Below are 26,919 nucleotides of genomic sequence, written 5' to 3' on the forward strand. Positions count from 1 at the left end.
AGAGAGGTGGAGAGGTTTATGAAGGAAATCTTAGTGCTTTGTGTCTCGGCAGCTGAAGGTGCAGTCGCTAAAGCTGGAGCAATTCACAAATCAGGAATTCTCAAGAGACCAGAATTGGAGGAGTGCAGACGGTAATGGTGTGGAAGCTGGAAGAGAAGCCATAGCAAGTGATACTCTGGCTACGATTAGATAGATAAGAATGAAACTAGGTGGGAACAGTCCCATCCAACTGGATGACAGTGGAGGTGCGTTGGAAAGGGATGGCATGGTCAATCGTGCCAGAGTCTGCAGACAGGATGTGGATGGATATTTTAAGTTTTGCACAGTCACATAGGATGTCATTTGCGACTTTGATTAGAGCCATTTTGGTAATGTGGCATGAGCGGAAACCTGACTGGAGAGATTCAAGCATGGAGTTCCGAATTGGTTTTACCAGTTGCTGAAAGGAATCAGTTTTACAGAAAGTAAGGGAAAAAAACAGAACAAAATGATTACAACGCAAACCAACACTTGAAATGTTCTAAAAATGTAATTGGAGCTGCAGCTGTTGGGTAGAACGGAATTTCCATCTGTAAACATTTAATTGAGTTTATTGAGAAGCATATCCAATCACATAAAAGCAAAATTTAGAAACACATCCACTTTGGGTTGTGTAATGAAATTTGGCAGCCTTCCCATTAGGCCTGCATTACTTCCTTTAGTTTGTTGGATTGAGGAATAATAACCACCTTGTTTTATTGACTCTTTTGTTTTTGATAAAGGGATCTGGCACCTGAATGAATTGTAGTTTGTGATAGACGGGATGGTCAAATGGGCAGATAAGTGGCAGATGGAATTTAACCCTGAAAAGTGTGAGGTTATACACTTTGGACAGAGTAATTTGACAAGGAAGTATTCAATGATCGGCACGACACTAGGAAGTTCTGAGGATCAAAGGGACCTTGGCGTGCGTGTCCATAGATCTCTGAAGGTGGAGAAGCATGTTAGTGAGGTGGTGAAAAAGGCACAGGGTTCACTTGCCTTTATCAATTGAGGCATAAATTACAAAAGTAAGGAGGTCATGTGGAGTTGTATAGAACATTGGTTAGGTCACAGCTGGAGTACTGTGTGCAGTTCTAGTCGCCACATTATAGGACGAATGTGATTGCACTGGAGGGGGTGCAGAGGAGATTCACCAGGATGTTGCCTGGGATGAAACATTCAAGTTATGAAGAAAGGTTGGATAGACTTGGGTTGTTTTTGTTGGAGCAGAGAAGACTGAGGGGCGACCTGATCGAGGTGTACAAGATTATGAGGGGCATGGACAGGGTGGATAGGGAACAGCTGTTCCCTTTAGTTGAAGGGTCAGTCATGAGTGGACATAAGTTCAAGGTGAGGGGCAGGAGGTTTGGGGGGATGTGAGGAAAAACTTTTTTACCCAGAGGGTGGTGATGATCTGGAATACGCTGCCTGGGAGGGTGGTGGAGGCGGGTTGCCTCACATCCTTTAAAAAGTACCTTAATGAGCACTTGGTGTCATAAAATTCAAAGCTATGGGCCAAGTGCTGGTAAATGGGATTAGATAGGAAGGTCAGGTGTTTCTCACGTGTCGGTGCAGATTCGATGGGCCAAAGGGCCTCTTCTGCACTGTGTGATTCTGTGATAAGTCAGGCTTAAGCTGATATGTACTTCCTTGAAGACTTTTTTTTAACCCAGCTCTTTTCTTGCCAGATCTACCCTTGCCTTTCTCTCTCCCTGTCCTCACAATTCCAAGCTCTTTCAAAACTTTTCACCTCTTCATTACTATACTGATTCATCTTGGCCAACTTGATGAGACAACATTTTGCCTGAATTAACAGGCACTATTAGTTCACCAAGAAATTCATTCAAGCCCTTAGCCTGGCCAGAGCATTGTATCGATCTCCCCGAACTTGTATTCTACTGTTTTGATTGGGGCTCTGGAGTGGCTGGACAAATTGAGCTTTGAATCTTTTTTTATTCATTTAAGGGATATGCAAGTTGCTGGCAAGACCAGCTTTTATTGCACAGCCTTAAGAAGTTGGTGGTGAGCTGCCTTCTTGCACTGTTGCAATACAGTGCTGTTAGGGAGGGAATTCCAGGTTTTTTGACCCCGTGATAATGAAGGAACGACAGTATAGTTGAGGAAGGTACTGTTAAGTGAACATTAGTGAGTTGCTGTAGTGCATCTTGTATATGGTACACACAGAGGTCACTGCACTTGTGGTGGAGAGACTGAATGTTTAAGGTCATGCATGGGTTGTTGATCAAGCAGGCTGCTTTGTCCTGGATGGTATCGAGCTTCTTGAGTGTTGTTGGAGTTGCACTCTTTTTTGTTCTTGAGATTTGGGCTTCACTGGCTGGACCAGCATTTATTGTCCATCAGTAACTGCCCTTGAGAAGGTGCTTTGTTGAACCGCTGCAGTCCATGTGGTGTAGGTACACCTACAGTGCTGTTAGGGTGGGAGTTCCAGGGCTTTGACCCAGCGACAGTGAAGAAGGTTGATATAGTTCCAAGTCAGGATAGTGAGTGACTTGGAGGGGGACTTGGTGGTGGTGTTCCCATCTATCTGCTGCCCTTGTCCTTCTAGATGGTAGAGGTCGTAGGTTTGAAAGGTGCTGCCTAAAGAACCTTGGTGAATTCCTGCAGCGCATCTTGCAGATGGTACAAATGGCAGCTACTGTGCATCAGTGGTGGAGGGATTGAGTGTTTATGGATGTGGTGCCAATCAGTCTGTTTTGTCCTGGATGGTGTCAAGCTTCTTGAGTGTTGCTGAAGCTGCACTCATCTAGGCAAATGGGGAGTATTCCATCACATTCCTGACTTGTGCCTTGTAGATGGTGGACAGGCTTTGGGGAGTCAGGAGTTGAGCTACTTGCCACAGGATTCCTAGCCTCTGACTTATTCTTGTAGCCACAGTATTTATATGGCTAGTCCAGTTTCTGGTCAATGGTAACCCTAGGATGTTGATAATGGGGGATTCAGTGATGGTAATGCCATTGAATGTCAAGGGGTGATGGTTAGATTCTCTCTCGTTGGAGATGTTCATTGCCTGACACTTGTGTGGCGCTAATGTTACTTACCACTTGGATATTGTCCAGGTCTTGCTGCATTTGGACATGGACTGCTTCAATATCTGAAGAGTTGCGAACAGTGCTGAACATTGTGCAATCATCAGCGAACATCCCCACTTTTGACCTTACGATGGAAGGAAGGTTATTGATGAAGCAGCTGAAAGGTGGTTGGGCCTAAGACACTACCCTGAGGAACTCCTGCAGTGAAATCCTGGAACTGAGATGATGGACCTGCAACAACCACAACCATCTTCCTTTGTGCTAGGTATGACTCCACCCAGCGGAGAATTTTCCCCTGATTCCCATTGACTCCAGTTTTGCTAGGGCTCCTTGATGACATATTTGATCAAATGCTGCCTTGATGTCAAGGGTAGTCACTGTCATATCACTTCTGGAGTTCAGTTCTTTTGTCCATATTTGAACCAAGGCAGTAATGAGGTCAGGAGCTGAGTGGCACTGCTGGAACCCAAACTAAGCGTCGGTGTGCAGGTTGTTGCTAAGCAAGTTCCGCTCAATAGCACTGTTGATGTCCCCTTCCATCACTTTACTGATGATCAAGAGTAGACTGATAGTGGTAATAGGTTGGGTTGGATTTGTCCTGCTTTTTGTGTACAGGACATACCTGGGCAATTTTCCATATAGCTGAGTAGGTGCCAATGTTGTAGTTCTACTGGAACAGCTTGGCTAGGGACGCAGCAAGTTCTGGAGCACAAGCCTTCAGTCCTATTGCTGGAATGTTGTCATGGCCCATAGCCTTTGCAGCCTTCAGCTGTTTCTTGATATCATGTGGAGTGAATCAGATTGAAAACTGGCATCTGTGATGCTGGGGACCCCCAGAGGAGACTCATCCAGGCAAGTGGAAGGTATTCTATCACACTCTTGACTTGTGCCTTGTAGATGGTGGGCAGGCTTTGGGGAGTCAGGAAGTGAGTTACTTGCTGCAGGATTCCTAGTCTCTGACACAGTATTTATATAGCTAGTCCAGTTCAATTTCTGGTCATTGGTAACCCCCAGGATGTTGATAGTGGGGGATTCAGTGATGGTAATGTCATTGAATGTCAAGGGAAGATGGTTAGATTCTCTCTTGTTGCAGGTGATCATTGTCTGGCACTTGTGTGGCACAAATGTTACTTGCCACTTATCAACCCAAGTCTGGATATTGTCCAGGCCTTTTTGCATTTGGACATGGACTGCTTCAGTATCGGAGGAGTTGCAAGTGATGCTGAAATTGTGCAATCATCAGCGAACATCCCCACTTCTGACCTTATGATGGAAGGAAGGTCATTGATTTAGCAGCTGAGTAAGATTGGGCCTAGGACACTACCCTGAGGAACTCCTGCTGTGATGTCCTGGAACTGAGACGACTGACCTCCAACAACCACAACCATCTTCCTTTGTGCTAGGTATGACTCTAACAACCACAGAGTTTCCCCCCTGATTTGCATATATTCATGAGGATCAGAGCTGAGTCAGATGGGCACCTGTTTAAGATGGCAGTAGGCTGGAATCAGTCGGGAACAGGTCAATAAATCTTTGCATAGTCATTCCCACAGCAGAGGATGGTTCACAATCCTACCCAGACTCTTACTGTCCCGTGTACCATCGCTCTCTCGCTCTCTCGCGCTCTCGGCCTCGCTCCCTCGCGATCCCTCCCTCGCGATCCCTCCCTCGATCCCTCATGTTTGTAGGAAGATATGAATCAGGAGCAGGCCATTCAGCCCCTCAAGTCTACTCCAGCATTCAATAGGATCATGGCTGATCTGATTATGAACTCAACTGCACATTCTCCCCACCCCCGTGACTCTTTGACTCTGCCTTTAAAATATTCAATGACCCTGCCCCCACCGATCTCTGGGGAAATGAATTCCAAGGATTCGCGACCCTCTGAAAGAAAAACTTTCTTCTCACCTTCCTTTATTTTTAAACTATGTTCCCTAGTTCTCGTCTCTCCTACAAGGGGGAACATCCTTTCAGTATCCACCCCGTCAAGTCCCCTCAGGATCTTATATGTTTTAATAAGATTACCTCTCATTCTTCTAAACTCCAACCCAGCCTGTCCAACCTTTCCTTGTAAGCTAATCCCCTGCCATCCCATGCATCATTCGAGTGAATCTTCTCTGAACTGCTTCTAACGCTTTTATATCGTTTCTTAACTAAGAAGACCAAAACTGTACACAGTGCTCCAGATGCGGTCTCACTAACACCCTGTACAGCAGTAGCAAAACATTCCTATTTTAATGGTCCATTCCCCTTGGAATAAATGGCAACATTCCATTTGCCTTCCTAATCAAAAACAGAAAATGCTGGAAAAACCCAGCAGGTCTAACAGCATCTGTGGATGAAAAAAAAACAGTTAACGTTGCAGAGCTAAAGAGAAGTAAAATTGTGATGAAATTTATACTGTTTAAGGGGGGTGGAGCAGGTGAAGCTGGATAGACAGCCAGAGGTAGGTGGAGGCAAAGGAGAGATTGCCAGAGATGTTATGGACAGAAGGACAAAGGGGTCCAAAGGACAAAGATAATTTCTTGCTGTATCTGCATACAAACATTGTGATTCATGCACCAGGACACCCAGAACTTTCTGTACTTCAGAGTTCTGCAATCTTTCTCCATCTGACTAATATGCTGCTTTTCTATTCTCCCTGCCAAAGTGGACAAGTTCTCATTTTCTGACATTTTACTCCATCTGCCAAATTTTTGACTACTCACTTAATCTGCCTATATCCCTTTGCAGACTCCTTTATATCCTCTTCACCACTTATTTTCCTAGCTACCTTTGAATCATCAGCAAATTTAGCAACCATACATTCGGTCTCTTAATCCAAGTCATTGATATAAATTGTAAATAGTTGGGGTCCGAGCACTGATCCTTGTGGCACTCCACTAGGTACAGCTTTCCACCCTAAAAATGATCCATTTATGCCCACCGTCTCTTTCCTGTTAGCTAACCAATCCTCCATCCATGCTGATATGATACTTCCTACATCACGAGCTCTTGTTTTGCCTTGTAACCTTTGATGTGGCATGTTGTTAAATGCCTTTTTGAAATCTAAATACACTACATCTACAGGTCCCTCTTTATCCACATTGCTTGATTTCCTTGAGTTCCCCTACAGCTCTGAGGCTTTGCTTTTGTTGCAGTGGAAGTTGAGGCCATCAGATGTTGCATTATGGCCACATTTGCAAGTGCTTTCATGGAGTTGGCCACCACTTCCAGGCTGGAAAGGACTCCAGGCTCTGCATAAAGCCCTATTTAAAGTTGGAGCTGGACTCCTCCATGATCCGGGAGAGTGACAACAGCTTGTCTGGCAGGTCTGTCAACACACCGAGCATGGTCATCATCACTTATACTATCCCATTGAATCATCTGATTTTTCTGCAGCAGAACTCATCTGTGACACTGCCTTCCTTGGGGCTGACACAAGCACTAGCCTATCCTTCTGGCTTGGCTGTAGCCTCATTGTGCCCAATGACTCAACACAATGCAGATCTCACGTCTATATAGCCCCCTAAATACGGGCTGTGCCAGTCTCAGAGCTGACCGTTACTACTGTCAGATCAAGTGAAAGTGCTTCTTCACCAAACATCTGCCCTCGCTGGCACTCTCTCCAATAAGGCTGCAGTACCTGGCCAGGTGGCAGTTCTTGAGCACCTGAAAGGGAAAATGCAGGAAAGATGGATTGAGATTACGGAATTGAGGGAGTTGGAATCGAGCACAATCTGCAGTTGCATCATCTGCACCATCAGGTAGGCTGGGACTTAAGATGATGCATAAGATGAGAACGTACCTTCTTCTTGAATATTCTTATCCATGCCAGAAATGAATGACTTCAGTCATTGCCGACCTTATAATGAGGAGCTCTGTCTCCTCCAAAGGGCTCAGGAGATTCAGGTGTGCCTGTCCCCACTGGTTTTCTGCTGCTTCCTCTTGTTATGCGCAACTTTTTTCCTGCAAGAGGGAGGGAAGGATATTTGGATGATGTGCTTGCGAGAAGTGGGTTTGAGGCTAGCAACATTGGTAAGTGTGTGGGCATGGAGGTAAAGTGTCCAAATGAGTCCTGATTTATGATGGGTAAGTGATGGGAGATGTGGTGCATTGAGCACTTTGCTTGTTGCAAACGCATGTCCCTTTGGCTGCTTGCAGCAGGCAAAGTACTGACTGTACCATAAGACCATAAGACACAGGAGCAAAAATTAGGCCATTTGGCCCATCGAGTCTGCTCTGCCATTCAATCATGGCTGATAAGTTTCTCAACCCCATTCCCCCCCGTAACCTTTGATCCCCTTACCAATCAAGAACCTATTTATCTCTGTCTTAATGACCTGGCCTCCACAGCCTTCTGTGGCAAAGAATTCCATAGATTCACCACTCTCTGGCTAAAGAAGCTTCTCATCTCTGTTCTAAAAGGTCTTCCCTTTACTCTGAGGCTGTGCCCTCGGGTCCTAGTTTCTCCTACTAATGGAAACATCTTGCCACGTCCACTCTATCCAGGACTTTCGGTATTCTGTAAGTTTCAATCAGATCCCCCCTCATCCTTCTAAACTCCAATGTTCCTCATATGTTAAGCCTTTCATTCCTGGAATCATTCTCGTGAACTTCCTCTGGACCCTCTCCAGGGCCAGCATATCCCAACCAGCCCATGCTTGCAAAACTCAAAACAGTATTAGATGTGGTTCTGTGATTAGACAACACTTGCTAAGCAATCTTGATTGTGGTAAGAAGTACACTGACAACCAATTTAAGATTATCAGTCAGGCTTGCAGCATGGCTCACTTACTCGTGCTAGAAGCTACCTGTCCTTTGTAGACAGAAGGAGCATGTCCAAGCATTGTGCCTTTTTCAGCTAAGTAGAAGCTTGGGGGGCAACCCTTCCCTGGTTCAATGCCTTGAACAATCAGAGTCGACCTCCCTGGTTTGAATTTAAACAAAATTCTTCCCTGGTGCATTCTCTATGGCAACGCCTCCTACCAATCAGAGTCCACTTGCTAACCAATTAATGGTCTCTTCTCATGCAGTATAAAAGCCCACCAGCTTTGAAGATCTCAGCTGGAATAACATCAGGGCTGCAGGTTTTGTTGTATCCCCTCAGTTTTGGGCCAAAGGCTGCCACTTTCAAACCTGAAAAGTGCCAGTCCAGCTCAAATTACCCTGGAAAGGCAAAAATTTGTTAAGCAAACTATTTCATGCTGCTACTATGCTGTGGTTATGTAGGTACTGCTACTGTGCATCAGTGATGGAGGGAGTGAATGTTTGTGGATGTGGTGCCAATCAAGCGGGCGGCTTTGTCCTGGATGGTGTCCAGCTTCTTGAGAGCTGTGGGAGCTGCACTCATCCAGGCAAGTGGGGAGTATTCCCTGACTTGTGCCTTGTAGATGGTGGACAGGCTTTGGGGAGTCAGGAGGTGAGTTACTTATCGCAGGATTCCTAACCTCTGAACTGCTCTTGTAGCCACAGTGTTTTTGTGGCCAGTTCAGTTTCTGGTCGATGGTAACCCCCCAGGATATTGATAGTGGGGGATTCAGTGATGGTAATGCCATTTAACACCAAGGGGCTATGGTTGGATTCTCTCTTGTTGGAGATGGTCATTGCCTGACACTTGTGTGGCACAAATCTTAATTTTCACTTGTCAACCCAAGCCTGGAAATTGTCCAGGTCTTGCTGCGTTTGGACATGGACTGCTTCAGTATCTGAGGAGTCGCGAATGGTGTTGAACATTGTGGAATCATCAGCGAACATCCCCACTTCTGACTTTATGATGGAAGGAAGGTCACTGATGAAACAGCTGAAGATGTTTGGGCTGAGGACACTACCCTGAGGAACTCCTGCGGTGATGTCCTGGAGCTGAGATGACTGACCCCCAACAACCACAACCATCTTCCTATGTGCTACATATGGCTCCAACCAGCGGAGAGGTCCCCCCCTGATTCCCATTGACTCCAGTTTTGCTAGGGCCTCTTGATGCCACACTCGGTCACATGCTGCCTTGATGTCAAGGGCAGTCACTCCCCTCACCTCAACTATAGTCAAGAAGGGAGATAAATTATGTTGTGGAAACTATCAAGGTTTGTCCATAGCAGTGAAAGTCATGACATGCATTCTCCTGAATCGCCTACTTTCTGCGGCTGAGGAAATCCTTCCGGAGACACGGTGTAGCTTTAGACCTTCTAGAGGAACCTCTGACATGGTCTTTATTGCCAGGCATACCCAAGAAAAATGTTGAGAAACCACCAGGAACCCTTCATTGCATTGATCGAACTTACCAAAGCATTTGTTTCAGTAAATCATGAGGTTCAGGATTGGGTTCCAAAGATTTGGATGTCCAAGAAACTTCTTCACAATCTTGCAACTGTTCCACGATGACATGACTGCAATTGTCTTGAGTGGGAGATCTCAAACAGTCACCTTCAAAATCCAGCCAGAGTCAAGCAAGGCTGTGTGATAGCCCCCATATCATTTACAACCTCACAGATCGAACCCCCCTGGGTGCAAATATTAATACGATCTAAATGGAAAACTCTTTAATCTCAGTTTCCTTTGTGTCAAAACTAAAGTGACCACCATAAATATACATTCATCTTCAAACTGTAGATCATGTAAGTCATTGCCCACTTTTCACCAGATTCAGCTGTGCCAGCTTAGTCTTCTACAAACCACGGCAGCAAGTGTTTAACAACAGCGGCCTCCACAAGTTAACAAAAGTCCTCGTGTACAGAGCAGTTGTTGTTACCACACTCCTGTATTGCAGTGAGACCTGGCCTGTGTATTACTGACACCTAAGAGTGCTAGAGAAATTCCATCAGCAATACCTCCACCTCATTCTCCAGTTTCAATGGGAGGACGATTGAACAAATGTTAGTGTCCTTCTTGAGGCCAATTCCACAAACATTCAAGCAAAACTCCTGTAAAATCAACTTCAGTGTGTCTGGATGGTCGAAAAGCGTCCCTCCTGGCCAGATCGTGGTCTCTCAACTCTCATGGCCAATATGTCAGAGGAGGGTACAGAAAATGCTTCAAAGACACTGAAGCTCTCCTTGAAATGCAGCAGCATTGACATTAATGACTTGGAGGAGCTTAGAACCAATCATTCAAAATGGTGATAATTTGTCCATCAAGCTGCATCATGCTTTGAGTCCAAATGTTTTAATGATTGATCAACAGCAGAGAAACTAAAAGGAAGCAAGTCCTGAATTCTGGATCACACTACCTCGTGGGATCTCCTGCCTTATGTGCCCAAAGATCTGTGGGTTGAGAATCAGCCTGTTCAGTCACAGGAAGAGCCATGGCAAAAATGCATGACCCTGAATATATGTCATCCTTGAATTGAGTGAAAGCCCCTGCTGCCATTGACCTCAAATTCTCTTACAACTTCAGGGTTTATATATAAAACCATGGGGAGTTTGGTGTGACAGTTTGGATGAATCTTCACTCCAAATGTAACATATCTCTAAGGAGTGCTTGTTGGTGACATCAGGACAGTAAGTGGAGACCTATTCCATTCTCCATCTGGTACCATGCTGAAATATTTAACTCCAAACAAAATTGGCAGGGAGAAAACAGTTATCTCCTGTGCATGATAACTGTCATCAGTTTTGTACCCTGGATCAGTTCTTAAACCACTGAATACATTTTATTAATTAATTAATGAATTAAATATATATTTATTTTTAGTGATGTGAGGTAAAGCCACAGTTCAAGATAAACGGGGGCAGCCAGAAAATTCACCCCAGAGGTGCCACCAGTAGTTCATGAAAAAATAAAGACAGGGTGACAACTTCAAGAAAGGTTGTCCCCGTTCTATACATCATGGCTTCTCCAGCGTGGGGATGAAGAATTAAAGACGCAGGGAACTAAGAAGTAACATGCAGTTTTGTAATGACTCGATGGAGTGGACAGGTTTCAACAAGAAACAGATAAACTTTATTTCAGAGAGCTTCTCCGGTGCTATATTCTCGATCAGGACCCTTGTCAGGAAGTTCCACCACCCCAGATTGCCTGTGCTTAGGGCTCATTGGTCAGAGCCTCCCAGAACATCAGGTAACCCCTGATAGACAGCAGGAGAGGCTGTACTTTCAGTTGCTACAAGTTCAATTGGAGAAACAGTGAGCGAAAGTGTGAGACAGAATCTGTGAGAAGCTACTGCTCCAATCACAAATCCTGTCTCTTCCATGCTCCTGCTCCAGCTCCTTCAGTGTCAGGTTCCCTCCCTCCCACTCTTGCTGCTCCTCCAGAGACAGACCCTGTGATTGGAGGAGCAGTAACAGCAGGATGTGGGGAAGCTGTCATTGGAGGGATTAGAGCAATTATCTTAGATGATGACCCGTTCAACTCGAACAGTCCACATTCTCCGGGCCCCTGATGACCAATTTGAGTTGACCTTTGACATACTCCTTTTGACTGGGTGGAGGTCTTGGGGATAAAGAACAGAAAAGAACGAGGATGGAGGCGACTGGTAACCCAGAACGGCGGTCAGGAGCATGTCCAGAGGACATTCTGTACTGAGGACAGGGACCGGTAAAGAAAAGATAAAAGATCCACTGCATTTTAATGTTGTGTGGTAGTGGTGTGGCAGTGAATGGGGTGGGGGGCGGTGGGCGGGGATGGGAGTGGTGGCAATGAGAAGAGAACCATGGAGATTAATTTTGTCTTTTACTAGGTTACCCAACCTGTTTTCGTCTGTCTGGTTTCTGTTTCATTGCTTCAAATAATTGGAATTTTTGATGAATCTGATTTAGTTTTTATTGTAAACTGGGCGATGAACAAAGACTTGTTAGATGGTGGGGCAAGCAATCTTAGCTCATAGGTGGTGACATCTTGCTGCCTATTACTGAAGCATGATGTACATAATCAAACAAGGGCATATTCTCCTTGTTAGTACATGTAGTACAGGATGAAGTCCATACTAACTGCATGAAGAGCTGAAATAGAAATGCTGAAAGCACTTTGGTCATTTTATACAAATGCATTGGTTCACAATCTTGACAGTAATAAAAAGCAAACAAAGGGAAAATCAATATTAGCTTAAAAGTATTTGTTATGTTTGCTTATAATGCAAACTATCATTTCAATCAAAACTACTTTCCATATGTACTTTCTGTTCTGCTTTGTTTGAATCTCTTGCACAAGCCATGTGTTGCCAAATAAAGGCTTTACTTTGCAAAAAGAGTTTTTAATCTAGCATTGACAAATGATTGGCATACTATTTTGATTTGATTAATCCTTGTTATGAGATTGGATGAGCTGCTATGTATTATAGAGCTGCCTTTGTTTAGTACTTATCTTGTCTAAATGGGAAACTCTGGAAAAAAAAAATTCAACACACACACAGTTACGACATGACTGCATCGCCTGATAAAGGAGTTAGTGAGAATGAAAAAGTAGCCTCTGATCAGACATGATCTTACTGAATGGCAGAAGGGCCAAGTTGCCTATTCCAGCTCTGTTTCTTTATGTTCTTATATTCTCACTCATTAAAATGTGATTGGCATCGACAGCTAGTCAACAGAATTTGTTTTTAACTATAAAATCTTACTCTCTCTCTGTGGGGTTTTGCACCAGCTTCTTTTTAATATAAGGCAGCCAGTGTACATTGAGATAAACAGGGCCCTGTGTATTCATATATGGAGCCTCCAGTACATGCAAATTGTGTCACACTGTGTGCTCGACAATCTTCAGATCATTGTCAGTGTAACTTTTTAGCACACTGAGGATTATTTAGTAAATGCCGTCTAATCATGGAAACACATCTACTGTTGGACGCTGTTTTGAGTTTTGCAAACATAGACTGCACCTTATCTGTTGAGAACAACAGGAGGGACATGCTGTTTGATACGATTCACCAGTCTTTGGGATGTATGACCTACATTCCTAGCATCGCACTGGTACTGAAATTCATTACTCATTTATGTGTTAGTGGTGAATACCACTCATGTTGCTACTGCCTAGTAGCAGCGTGAAACAGCTCGCTTCACCTGTTGCTCTTCCGGGGTAACCTGAGGCAGACTGGGCACTTCTCAGGGCCGAAAGTGATGGACCTGTCTTCTCATTCAGTATAAATTTGTTGTTTTCCCTTACATTAGTATTCTTGCAAATTGTCCTGGTGAGTACAAGGTGAAAAGCTTCAACAAAATGTGTCCTCTTTTCAGAAATTAACAGATTAGCTAACTCCAGTGAGCAGTTAAGGAAACCACTTGCAGCTTGTCAGAGGAGTTAACCACTTTGATAAAAACAAAAAAACTGCGGATGCTGGAAATCCAAAACAAAAACAAAAACAGAATTACCTGGAAAAACTCAGCAGGTCTGGCAGCATCAGCGGAGAAGAAAAGAGTTGACGTTTCCAGTCCTCATGACCCTTCGACAGGTTTGAAGGGTCATGAGGACTCGAAACGTCAACTCTTTTCTTCTCCGCCGATGCTGCCAGACCTGCTGAGTTTTTCCAGGTAATTCTGTTTTTGTTTTTGTTTTGAGTTAACCACTTTGTTGTTTTTCACAAAAACTAGGTTCATGTATTTACTGATCTGTGTACATAGTAGAATGGTATAATAGATATAAATAAAAACTTGAGCTAACAAGCCTGCTGCTCCTGCAGACCTCTCTGCTCTATTGTCAATCCTTCCCCTGCATTTAACCTTCTGAGTGAAAGCTGAATGAAGAGACGTATCAAATATTCACCAACACAACCACTTGACCTACCAGACAGCCTTCTGCCCTGTTTCAGCATTACTGAGCAAGTAACCGTCACTCTATAGCAACACCCCCATAAATCCTTAGCCGTATATTTATTCAATCCTAAAAATGTTTCTCTCAAGAACGACTTGATAGTGGGGGAAACCTGTCAGTGCAGAACTGCTCTTCCTGTCAGCTATTCATGGAGCAACATCTGTTTCTGTAACCATTGGCATGTGATGGTCCAGAGCCTGTAACACAGAGGGTGGGCTAATTTGGGGGAAGAATTACAATTTCAACCCTTTCAATTGTTTTGATTTTTAAAAATGCTGTTCCTTGTAAATACGAATTGCTCATTTCAGTCATTTTTTCTTCAAACTCGTGGTATTTACATTTCTTTCTACTTCTAGAGTACAGACATAACCAGCGCCATTGGATATGATAATCTGATCCAGCACATGAACGATGGGCGAAAAACATGTAAAGAGTTAGAGGAGTTTATTAAACAGAGGTATGAGAATTTTATTGCGATTTATAACTTCTTTAGTTCTACAGCCTGGCCAAGGATCTTCAAGAACACTTGATGGTGTGGTGGGTGAAGGGTACACAGGACAGTAAGAGTCTGGGTAGGATTGTGAACCATCCTCTGCTGTGGGAATGACTATGCAAAGATTTATTGACCTGTTCCCGACTGATTCCAGCCTACTGCCATCTTAAACAGGTGCCCATCTGACTCAGCTCTGATCCTCATGAATATATGCAAATCAGGGGGAAAACTCTGTGGTTGTTAGAGTCATACCTAGCACAAAGGAAGATGGTTGTGGTTGTTGGAGGTCAGTCGTCTCAGTTCCAGGACATCACAGCAGGAGTTCCTCAGGGTAGTGTCCTAGGCCCAATCATACTCAGCTGCTAAATCAATGACCTTCCTTCCATCATAAGATCAGAAGTGGGGATGTTCGCTGATGATTGCACAATTTCAGCATCACTTGTGACTCCTCAGATACTGAAGCAGACCATGTCCAAATGCAACAAGACCTGGACAATATCCAGACTTGGGCTGATAAGTGGCAAGTAACATTTGTGCCACACAAGTGCCAGACAATGATCACCTGCAACAAGAGAGAATCTAACCATCTTCCCTTGACATTCAATAACATTACCATCACTGAATCCCCCACTATCAACATCCTGGGGGTTACTAATGACCAGAAATTGAACTGGACTAGCCATATAAATACTGTGGCTACAAGAGCAGGTCAGAGGCTAGGGATCCTGCAGCAAGTAACTCACTTCCTGACTCCCCAAAGCCTGCCCACCATCTACCAGGCACAAGCCAAGAGTGTGATGGAATAACTCTCCACCTGCCTGCGAGTGCAGCTCCCACAATGCTCAATAAGCTTGACACTGTCCAGGACAAAAGAGTCTGCTCGATTGGCGCCCACATCCCGTAAATAAATAAATGCAAAATGACATTGATATGGTCCCATAATACTTTGATGGCAGGCAATGTGCTTAGCAAAATCTAGCCAGGAAGAAATCCTCTTCCTCAGCACTGCAGCCTAGATAAGTTTTGTGATAAGTCACTAGAGTGGGATTCAGACCCCTAACCTTCCATCTCAGAGGTGAGTGTTGCTACTGAGCTGACACTGACATCTTAAAAACTAATTTCACTTCAGCATAGAAAGCTAAGAGAACATTTACTGGAGGTTTTTAAATCTATGAAGGGTCTTTCTTTATTCTTTCCTGGGATGTAGGTGCTGCTGGCAATTTCAGCATCTGTTGCCCATCCCTAATTGCCCTTGAATTGAGTGGCTTTTTAGGCCATTTCAGAGGGCATTTAAGAGTCAACCACATTGCAGTGGATCTGGAGTCACATGTAGGCCAGACCAGGTAAGGGTGGCAGATTTCCCACCCTAAAGGAAATGAGTGAACCAGATGGGTTTCTATGACAATCGATGATAGTTGTCACGGTCACCGTTACTGAGACTAGTGTTTTTATATTTCAGATTTATTACTTGAATTTAAGTTCACCAGCTGCCATGATGGGATTTGAACCCATGTTCCCAGAGCATTAGTTTGGGCCTCTGGATGTCTTGTGACATTGTTACTACACCACCATTTCCCTGTCTTGATGGATTACATAAGGAAAAACTATTCACTCGGCAGGGGAGCCAGTAATGTAGCATCACTAATTTCAAATCCTCACTCAAATTGAGGAAACCTCATGCAGAGAGGTGTCAGATTATGGAAAGCTTTGTCACTGCACTTCAAAAGTATTTAATTGAAAAGCACTTTAGGATGTCCCGAGATAACGAAAAGTCTTGAAGGATGCTGACGGTGGGGCGGGGGGGGAGACCATTGTATTGTTTAAAGGAGACACAGTTAAATATTTTAAGCTGAGGAAATTGTGCGGTCGACTTAGTGACAACAGTGCAGTAGAGTGTTGGTCTGGAATTACTCGCGGGAAGACCCAGCACAGACTCATAGAGCACAATGGCCCCTTCTGTTCTGTAAATATCTATGATACTATGGGTTTTTTTTATTCATTCACGGGATGTGGGCTTCGCTTGCTGGGCCAGCATTTATTGCCCGTCCCTAGTTGCCCTTGAGAAGGTGATGGTGAGCTACCTTCTTGAATGGCTGCAGTCTATGTGATGTAGGTACACCCACAGTGCTGTTAGGAAGGGTGTTCCAGAATTTTGAAGGAACGACGATATATTTCCAAGTCAGAATGGTGAGTTACTTGGAAGGAAACATCCAGGTGGTGGTGTTCCTATCTATCTGCTGCCCTTGTCCTTCAAGGCAGTAATAGTTGTTGGTTTGGAAGGTACTGTCTAAGGAGCCTTGGTAGATTCCTGCAGTGCATCTTGTAGATGGTACACACTGCTGCTACTGTGCATTGGTGGTGGAGAGAGTGAATGTTTGTGGATGTGGTGCCAATCAAGTGGGCTGCTTTCTCCTGGATGCTGTCCAGCTTCTTCAGTGTTGTGGGAGCTGCACTCATCCAGGCAAGTGGGGAGTATTCCATCACACTCCTGAATTGTGCCTTGTAGATGGTGGACAGACTTTGGGGAGTCAGGAGGTGAGTTACTTATCGCACGATTCCCAGCCTCTGACCTGCTCTTGTCGTCACAGTATTTATGTGGCTAGTCCAGTTCAGTTTATGTCATTTTAACTCCCAGGATGTTGATAGTGGGGATTCAGTGATGGTAATGCCATTGAACATCAAGGGGTGATGGTTGGATTCTCTCTTGTTGAAGATGGTCATTGCCTGACACTTGTGTGGTGCGAATGTTACTTCCACTTGTCAGCCCAAGTCTAGATATTGTCCAGGTCTTGCTGCATTTGGACATGGACTGATTCAGTATCTGATGGTGGACTAAATCATAGTTAAGTTCTTAATCAATGTTCCACAAACACATACTTTTGGTATGTAATAGCCTCCTGATTGATGCCTGGTCTCTACTCAAACGTTTGGTCTCCGATGAAGCAGCAATAAGGACACTATAGTTAGCCTCAGTATCCTTTTGGCTAGAAGAGTGCATACAGCAGGCTGAAGATGGGGTCAGGCTCAGCTGCAATTCCCTCATGATCAAATATTTTGCTGTCTTGAGAGTCGCCCATGCAAATTGACCACATGGTTGAGGTATCAGCAGAGTTACGGGTAATGATACCATCAGGCTCCAGCACGACTCACTGCCTGCAGGAAATGAGGAAAGATAAACTGTATAAAACCAGACATAGCATCTTCTGATGAATGAACATTACTCAACAGGAAACAGGCCTTACATTCTGTGGAAGTGACAGACCTGGTTGCCAATGGCTATTTCAGGAGCTGAATCTGTACAAAACCTGAAATAAATATAGAAAATGCTGGGGATCCTCAGGAGGTTAGCTGGCATCTGCGGAGAGAAAAGCACTTAACATTTCGGGGTGGTGACCCTTCATCAGCTCTGGGAAAAGGTTAGAGATATAGCAAGTTTTAAACAAATACAGAGGGAAGGGGGAGGAAAAAGGAATGAGGGGTGGAAGACAGGAGAGAATGAATGACAAAATGGCTGATGGTGCAAGGCATTAGCATCTCCTTTTCCATTTAACCCCTCCTCTGCCTTCCATCTTATTACAGGTCTTCCCATTTATATTTTCCTTTGTCCCCTTCCCCCCAACCTTTCCTAAATCTTTTTACTTGCTTAAAAACCTGCCTTACCTCTTGACCTCTTCCAATTCCAATGAAAGATCATTGAGCTGAAGTGTTAACTTTGTTTCTCTATCCACAGATACTGCCGGACCTGCTGAGTATTTCCAGTGCTTTCTGTTTTTGTCTCAGGTTTCCAGAATCCGCAGTATTTTGCTTTTGTGCGAGAGTTGTTGCCAGAGCTTCTTTCAATAAGGAAGCACACTGCCTTCCTGTCGAGAAGTAGTCATATCCTCCAAAAATCAGAAATACAGACAGAAACAAAATACTTTGAGTTAACAGAGGTTTTTTAAAGCACTCAGATTTAAAAAGAGAAACCTGAAGGAGAGTTGGCCGCCTTGGTGGATTTTCTGCTTTTTATTTGTTCATTACAATTAAGCATGTTGCTATGGTAAGGAGTTTAAAGAAAAACCACCTAATCCCACCAAACCTTTGTCTGTACATAGTAGTTGTCCAGTTCTTCTCACTGTGCCTGAGGCTCCCATTTTGATCCACACCACTACCATTTCCTGCTTCTGGCATTGCCAATAAAAAAGAAAGACTTGCATTCATATAGAGCCTTTTATGCCTACAGCATGTCTCGGTATCCTTTTCAGCTGATGAATTATTTTCTAAGTGCGGTCACTGTTGTAATTGGGGAACTGCAGTCAATTTGTACACATCTGGCTCTCGTAAACAGCAATGCGATAAGGATCAAATGATCTGTTTTTGTGATGTTGTTTACCATAAGATGTAAGAGCAGAAGTAGGCCATTCAGCCCATCGAACCTGCTCCGCCATTCAATGAGATCATGGCTGATCTGATAATCCTCAATTCCACTTTCCTGCCTTTTCCCCATAACCCTCGATTCCCTTACTGATTAAAAATCTGTCTATCTCAGCCTTGAATATCCTTAATGACCCAGCCTCTACAACCCTATGCGGTAAAGAATTCCACAGATCCATTACCCTCTGAGAGAAGAAATTCCTCCTTATCTCTGTCTTAAATGGGCGACCCCTTACTCTGAGATTATGCTCTCTGGTCCCAGACTCTCCCACAAGGGGAAGCAACCTCTCAGCATCCACCCTGTCAAGCTCCCTAAGAATCTTATATGTTTCAATAAGATCACCTCTCATTCTTCTAAACTCCAATGAGTACAGGCTCAACCTACTCAATCTCTCCTCATAAAAAAAATCCCTCCATTCCCGGGATCAACCTAGTGAACCTTCTCTGGACTGCCTCCACTGCCAGTATATTTCCCCTTAGATAAGGGGATCAAAATTGTTCACAGTATTCTAGGTGCGGTCTAACTAGTTTCTTGTATAGTTTTAGCAAGACTTCCCTATTATTATACTCCATTCTGTTTGAAAAAAAGGCCAACGTTCCATTTGCCTTCCCTATTACCTGTTGAACCTCAATTTTGTGATTCATACGCTTGGACCCCCAATCCCTTTGTGCTGTAGCTTCCTGCAGTCTTTCTCCATGTAATTATATTCAGCTCCTCTATTCTTCCTGCCAAAGTGCATAACCTCACATTTTCCTACATTATATTCCATCTGCCAGGTTTTTGCCCACTCACTTGAACTGTCCATATCCCTCTGTAGACTCTTTATGTCATCCTCACCGCCTGCCTTCCCACCGATTTTTGTGTCATTTGCAAACTTGGTGATCATACCTTCACTTCCCTTGTCCAGTCATTAATATATATTGTAAATAATTGAGGCTCTAGCACTGATCCCTGTGGCACTCCACTAGTTGCAGGATGCTGTCCTGAAAATGCCCCCATTATCCCAACGCTCTAGAACAAAGAAAAGTACACCACAGGAACAGGCCCTTCGGCCCTCCAAGCCTGCGCCGATCATATTGCCCATCAATTAAAACATTTTGCACTTCTGGGGTCCGTATCCCTCTATTCCCATCCTATTCATGTATTTGTCAAGCTGCCTCTTAAACACCACTATCGTACCTGCTTCCACCACCTCCTCTGGCAGCGAATTCCAGACACTCACTACCCTTTGCATAAAAAACTTGCCCCGCACATCTCCTCTATAGTTTTCTCCTCTCACCTTAAATCTATGTCCCCTAGTAATTGACTCTTCCACCCTGGGAAAAAGCTTCTGACTATCTACCCTGTCCATGCCACTCATAATTTTGTAAACTTCTATCAAGTCGCCCCTCAATCTCCGTTGCTCTAGTGAGAACAATCCGAGTTTCTCCAACCTCTCCTCATAGCTAATAATCTCCAGACCAGGCAGCATTCTGGTAATAATGGAAACCAGCTTATATTTCAATTCTTTCTTGGACTCGAACTCAAGTTCTGTCGAAGGGTCATGAGAACTCGAAACGTCAACTCTTTTCTTCTCCGCCGATGCTGCCAGACCTGCTCAGTTTTTCCAGGTAATTCTGTTTTTGTTTTGGATTTCCAGCATCCGCAGTTTTTTTGTTTTTATAGCATTCTGGTAAACCTCGTCTGCACCCTCTCCAATGACTCCATATCCTTCTGGTAATGTGGCGACCAGAATTGCACGCAATATTCCAAGTGTGGCCTAACCAAGGTTCTATACAGCTGCAGCATGACTTCCCAGCTTTTATGCTCAATACCCCTGCCAATGAAGACAAGCATGCCATACGCCTTCCTGACTACCTTATCCACCTGCGTTGTCACTTTCAGTGACATGTGGACCTGTACACCCAGATCCCTCTGCCCGTCAATGCACTTAAAGGTTCTGGCCATTTACTGTATAATTCCTGTCTGTATTAGACCTTCCAAAATGCATTGCCTCGATTAAACTCCATCTGCCATTTCTCCGCCCAAGTCTCCAACCGATCTATATCCCATTGTATTCTTTGACAACCCTCTTCACTATCTGCAACTCCTCCAACCTTAGTGTCGTCTGCAAACTTACTAATTAGCCCAGCTACATTTTCCTCCAAATCATTTATGTATACTACAAACAGCAAAGGTCCCAGCACTGATCCCTGTGGAGCTCCACTAGTCACAGTTCTCCATTCAGAAAAGCACCCTTCCACTACTACCCTCTGTCTTCTATTAGTTAGCCAATCCTGTATCCATGTTAATATACTACCCGCAACACTATGGGCTCTTGCCTTATTAAGTAGCCTTATGTGCGGTACCTCACTGAATGCCTTTTGGAAATCCAAATATATTACATCTACTGGTTCTCCTTTATCTATCCTGCTTGTTATTTCTTCAAAGAATTCTAATAAATTTGTCAGGCATGATTTCTGCCTCATGAAGCCTTGCTGACTCTGTTTGCTTATATTATGTATTCCTAAATGCTCTGCTATCACATCCTTTATAATAGAATCTAACATTTTCCCAATGACTGATGTTAAGCTGCCTGGTCTACAATGACCTGTTTTTTGTCTCCTCCCTATCTGAATAAGAGTGTTAAATTGGCAGTTTTCCAATCCCCTGGGACTTTTCCAGAATCTAAGGATTCTTGGAAGATTACTACCAGTGCATCCACTATCTCTGTAGCTGCTTCCTTTAATATCCTAGGATGCAACTAATCAGGTCCAGGGTACTTATCAGCCTTTAGCTCCATTAGTTTCCCTAGTATTTTTTCTCTAGTGATAGTTATTGTTTTTTATTTCCTCCCCCCGCCTCCCCCATTTTTGCCCCTTCATTATTCAGTGTTTTTGGAATGCTACTAGTGTCGTCTTCTGTGAAGACTGATGCAAAGTATTTATTCAACCACTTTGCCATTTCCTGATTCCCCATTATTATTTCCCCAGCCTCATTCTCTAAGGGGCATATGTTCAGTTTAGCATTTCTCTTCCTTTTGATATATTTAAATAAGCTCTTCATGTCCAATTTTATATTACTTGCTAGTTTACCCTTAAAAAGTTTATTTTCTCCCTCCTTATTATTTATTAAGTCATCTTTTGTTGGTTTTTAAAACTTTCCCAATCCTCTGGCTTACCGCTAATCTTTGCTATGTTGTATGTTTTTTCTTTCAGTTTGATACTATCCTTAACTTCCTTGGTCAACCATGGTTGGCTTATCCCCCTCCTAGAACCAGTCTTCCTCACTGGGATAAATCTTGTGAGTCATGAGCTATTTCCTTAAAAGTCTGCTATTGTTCATCAACCGCCTTTTCTGCTAAACTCCTTTTCCAGTCCACTTCAGCCAACTCGTTCCTTTGTAATTACCCTTATTCAAGTTTAGCACAGTTGTTTCTGACCCACGTTTCTCACACTCAAACTGAAATGCTAAATTCTACCATGTTATGGTCACTGCTTGCTATTTCTATAGATTTTTCTTTTCCCACCTACTTCCAATATTTTTAAATGTATTTCCATCCATTGTTTTATCTCAACCTTTTAGCCTTTTTTTGATTCCTTCCCCCCACCCCCATTTGGGCTATCTGTACCTTACTTGTCCTGCTTTCTACCCTTAATTAGCACATTCCTTAGATAATATCACCACCTTCAACACCTCTTTGTCCTTTTGTCTGTGACATCTTTTGGTTATCTCCACCTATCACTGGCCCTCTATCCAGCTCTACTTGTCCCACCCCCCCTTAAAGCAGCTTATATTTCACCTCTTTTCTATTTTTACTTAGTTCTGTTGAAGGGTCATTCGGACTCGAAATGTTAACTGTGCTCCTCTCCACAGCTGCTGCCAGACCTGCTGAGTTTTTCCAGGTATTTTTGTTTTTGTTTTTGTCTCCAAGGTAATAATCTTGGGATTTCTACCCAAGCCACAGGCAAATTGGCATAGGGTAAATAAAGTCAAGGAGTTAAATGCATGGCTCAAAGATTGGTGTGGGAGGAATGGATTTCAGTTCATGGGACACTGGCACCAGTACTGGGGTAGAAGGGAACTGTTCCATGGGACACGCTTCACTTGAACTGTGCTGGGACCAGTGTCCTGGCAAATCAAATAACTAGGGCTGTAGACAGGGCTTTAAACCAAATAGAGGAGGGGAGGATTCAAGACAGTGGGTTCAGGACACCAGTGTCTTCTTCCACTTGTTATTCCTTACCTCCACCCATCTTCCGATCCAGGGTCATTTCTTGCAATCGTACTTATTCCATCTCATATTAACAAAGCTACCCCATCACACTTTCCGCCTGATTGTCCTTTCAAAAAGTCACCTACCTCTGAATATTTAGTTCTCAACTTTGATCTCCTTATAACCATGTCTCCATAATGGATATAAGATCGTATTAACCTCTATTTGTGCCGTTAATTGATTTATTGTGCTCCAAATGCTACATGCATTTAAGTAAAGAGCCATAAGTTTTGCCTTTTTACCATTTTTCCCCCCATTGATCCCATTTGCTGCTCTTTTTTTATGTCCGTACACTCTGCCCCTTCCTGTCACAGTCTCGGTTTCATTACCTAAGTAGGTGCCCTGCAAAGCTGCCATATCCCTTTGCTTTGTAAGCCTACGTATCCACTGTCCTGAACCCTCCTCTCCTCTATTTGGTTTAAAGCCCTGTCTACAGCCCTAGTTATTTGATTTGCCAGGACACTGGTCCCAGCACAGTTCAAGTGAAGCGTGTCCCACTGGAACAGTTCCCTTCTACCCCAGTACTGGTGCCAGTGTCCCATGAACTGAAATCCATTCCTCCCACACCAATCTTTGAGCCATGCATTTAACTCCTTGACTTTATTTACCCTATGCCAATTTGCCCGTGGCTTGGGTAGAAATCCCAAGATTATTACCTTGAAGACAAAAACAAAAATACCTGGAAAAACTCAGCAGGTCTGGCAGCATCTGCGGAGAGGAACACAGTTAACATTTCGAGTCCGAATGACCCTTCAACAGAACTAAGTAAAAATAGAAAAGAGGTGAAATATAAGCTGCTTTAAGGGGGGGGTGGGGCAAGTAGAGCTGGATAGAGGGCCAGTGATAGGTGGAGATAACCAAAAGATGTCACAGACAAAAGGGCAAAGAGGTGTTGAAGGTGGTGATATTATCTAAGGAATGTGCTAATTAAGGGTAGAAAGCAGGACAAGTAAGGTACAGATAGCCCTAGTGGGTGTGGGGGGAAGGAATCAAAAAAAGGCTAAAAGGTTGAGATAAAACAATGGATGGAAATACATTTAAAAATATTGGAAGTAGGTGGGAAAAGAAAAATCTATAGAAATTATTGGGAAAAAAAGGGGGGGAATCAGAGAGGGGATGGGGATGGAGGAGAAAGTTCATGATCTAAAATTGTTGAACTCAATATTCAGTCTGGAAGGCTGTAAAGTGCCTAGTCAGAAGATGAGGTGCTGTTCCTCCAGTTTGCATTGAGCTTCACTGGAACAATGCAGCAAGCCAAGGATGGACATGTGGGCGTGAGAGCAGGGTGGAGTGTTGAAATGGCAAGCGACAGGGAGGTCTGGGTAATGCTTGCGGACAGACCGAAGGTGTTCTGCAAAGCGGTCACCCAGTCTGCGGTTGGTGTCTCCAATGTAGAGGAAACCACATTGGGAACAACGAATGCAGTAGACTAAATTGAGGGAAGTGCAAGTGAAATGCTGCTTCAACTGAAAGGAGTGTTTGGGCCCTTGGACGGTGAGGAGAGGGGAAGTAAAGGTGCAGGTGTTGCACCCTCTGCGGTTGCATGGGAAGGTGCCTTGGGAGGGGGTTGAGGCGTAGGGGGTGATGGAGGAGTGGACCAGGATGTCCTGGAGGGAATGATCCCTGCGGAATGCTGCCAGGTGGGATGAAGGGAAGATGTGTTTGGTGGTGGCATCATGCTGGAGTTGGCGGAAATGGCGGAGGATGATCCTCTGAATGCGGAGGCTGGTGGGGTGATAATTGAGGACAAGGGGGACTCTATCATGTTTCTGGGAGGGAGAAGAAGGTGAGAAGGCGGATGCACGGGAGATGGCCGGACACGGTTGAGGGCCCTGTCAACCACTGTGGGTGGAAAACCTCGGTTAAGGAAGAAGGAGGACATGTCAGAGGAACTGTTTTTGAAAGTGGCATCATCAGAACAGATGCGACGGAGGCGAAGGAACTGAGAGAATGGGATGGAATCCTTACAGGAAGCGGGGTGTGAGGAGCTGTAGTCGAGGTAGCTGTGGGAGTCGGTAGGCTTGTAATGGATATTGGTGGACAGTCTATCACCAGAAATTGAGACAGAGAGGTCAAGGAAGGGAAGGGAAGTGTCAGAGATGGACCATGTGAAAATGATGGAGGGGTGGAAATTGGAAGCAAAATTAATAAATTTTTCCAGATGCAGACGAGAGCATGAAGCAGCACCGAAGTAATGGGCCTCAGCTATGCCTGTCTCTTTATGGGGTATGTGGAACATTCCTTGTTCCAGTCCTACTCCGGCCCCCTCCCACAACTCTTTCTCTGGTACATTGATGATTACTTCGGTGCTGCTTCATGCTCTCATCTGGACCTGGAAAAATTTATTAATTTTGCTTCCAATTTCCACCCCTCCATCATTTTCACATGGTCCATCTCTGACACTTCCCTTCCCTTCCTTGACCTCTCTGTCTCAATTTCTGGTGATAGACTGTCCACCAATATTCATTACAAGCCTAATGAAATCTCCCCGCTCCCCGTGCCCTCTTTCAAATGAAGTCTCCCCGCGCCCTGCGCTGATTGAGGGATAAATATTGATGAAGACAGCTGGGATAACTCAGAATCAGTAGCACTATTCAGAGGTGAGTTATCCCATCCGTCTTCGTCAATATTTATCCCTCAATCAGGGCAGGGCGCGGGAAGACTGCATTTGAAAGAGGGCACGGGGAGCGGGGAGATTTCATTAGGCTTGTAATGGATATTGGTGGACAGTCAATCACCAGAAATTGAGACAGAGAGGTCAAGGAAGGGAAGGGAAGTGTCAGAGATGAACCATGTGAAAATGATGGAGGGGTGGAAATTGGAAGCAAAATTAATAAATTTTTCCAGGTCCAGATGAGAGCATGAAGCAGCACCGAAGTAATAATCAATGTACTGGAGAAAGAGTTGTGGGAGGGGGCCGGAGTAGGACTGGAACAAGGAATGTTCCACATACCCCATAAAGAGACAGGCATAGCTGGGACCCATTACTTCGGTGCTGCTTCATGCTCTCGTCTGGACCTGGAAAAATTTATTAATTTTGCTTTCAATTTCCACCCCTCCATCATTTTCACATGGTTCATCTCTGACACTTCCCTTCCCTTCCTTGACCTCTCTGTCTCAATTTCTGGTGATAGACTGTCCACCAATATCCATTACAAGCCTAATGAAATCTCCCTGCTCCCCGTGGCCTCTTTCAAATGAAGTCTCCCCGCGCCCTGCACTGATTGAGGGATAAATATTGACGAAGACGGATGGGATAACTCACCTCTGAATAGTGCTATCGATTCTTTCACGTTCACCCAAGGGGGCAGATAGGTCCTCGGTTTAACAGCTCATCTGAAAGATGGCACACTGACAGTGCTGCACTCCCTCAATACTGCTACCAACTGAGCCACATTGATAAATTTTACACAGGGAACGTATCTTTTTTGGCAAATGAAGGCATTTTTTCTCCCTAGTCAGGTGCCTCAATCACCACTGACTGAATGTGTTCTGGTTGAGGAGTGCTCTACTTCAGTCAACCCTGACGCTCTGCTTCAAGACCCAAAGAGACTACTGGTTTTGTTATTCAGCTGAATCCCTCTGCTGTTTCCTGTGGCGGGAGGGCCGTTTGATAAAGCTGTACAAGAAAAATATTTATGGGGTCCTATGTTTTATATATGGGACCTTAGTGTACAGAAGTAAAGAGATGATCCTAAACCAATACAAATCATTGACAAGGCTGCAGTTACAAAAGGATGTACAGTTTTGGCTGCCTCACTTGTAGGAAGGACTTCTGCTTAATGCCTGGCCACAAAGTGGGTGCAAAAGAAATTTAGCAAACTGATAGCACAGGTCAGATAATCAGATGAAGATTAAAGCTGTCTCTAAATCAGTCCGTTGTGTGCTTCCGGTTTAGGCAGAGCACGGCTCAGTTGCTAAGTGTTCGTGTTACTGGAGCATGTGTGACAGCTGGGCAGCTTTGGCTCAA

The 26,919-nt window shown here is 44.2% G+C and overlaps 1 protein-coding gene across 1 annotated transcript in view; it reads left to right on the forward strand.

The window, feature by feature from the left end:
- pstpip2 (proline-serine-threonine phosphatase interacting protein 2) overlaps positions 1–26,919 on the forward strand; it is a 133,716-nt gene that overhangs the window by 16,091 nt on the left and 90,706 nt on the right. Inside the window, exon 2 of the mRNA XM_041199672.1 lies at positions 14,144–14,244. Coding sequence (XP_041055606.1) covers positions 14,144–14,244 — 101 coding nt within the window. The remainder of the gene's footprint in view (positions 1–14,143; positions 14,245–26,919) is intronic.

This window comes from Carcharodon carcharias, chromosome 1 (assembly GCF_017639515.1).
Source record: "Carcharodon carcharias isolate sCarCar2 chromosome 1, sCarCar2.pri, whole genome shotgun sequence".
Taxonomy (NCBI): Eukaryota; Metazoa; Chordata; class Chondrichthyes; order Lamniformes; family Lamnidae; genus Carcharodon; species Carcharodon carcharias.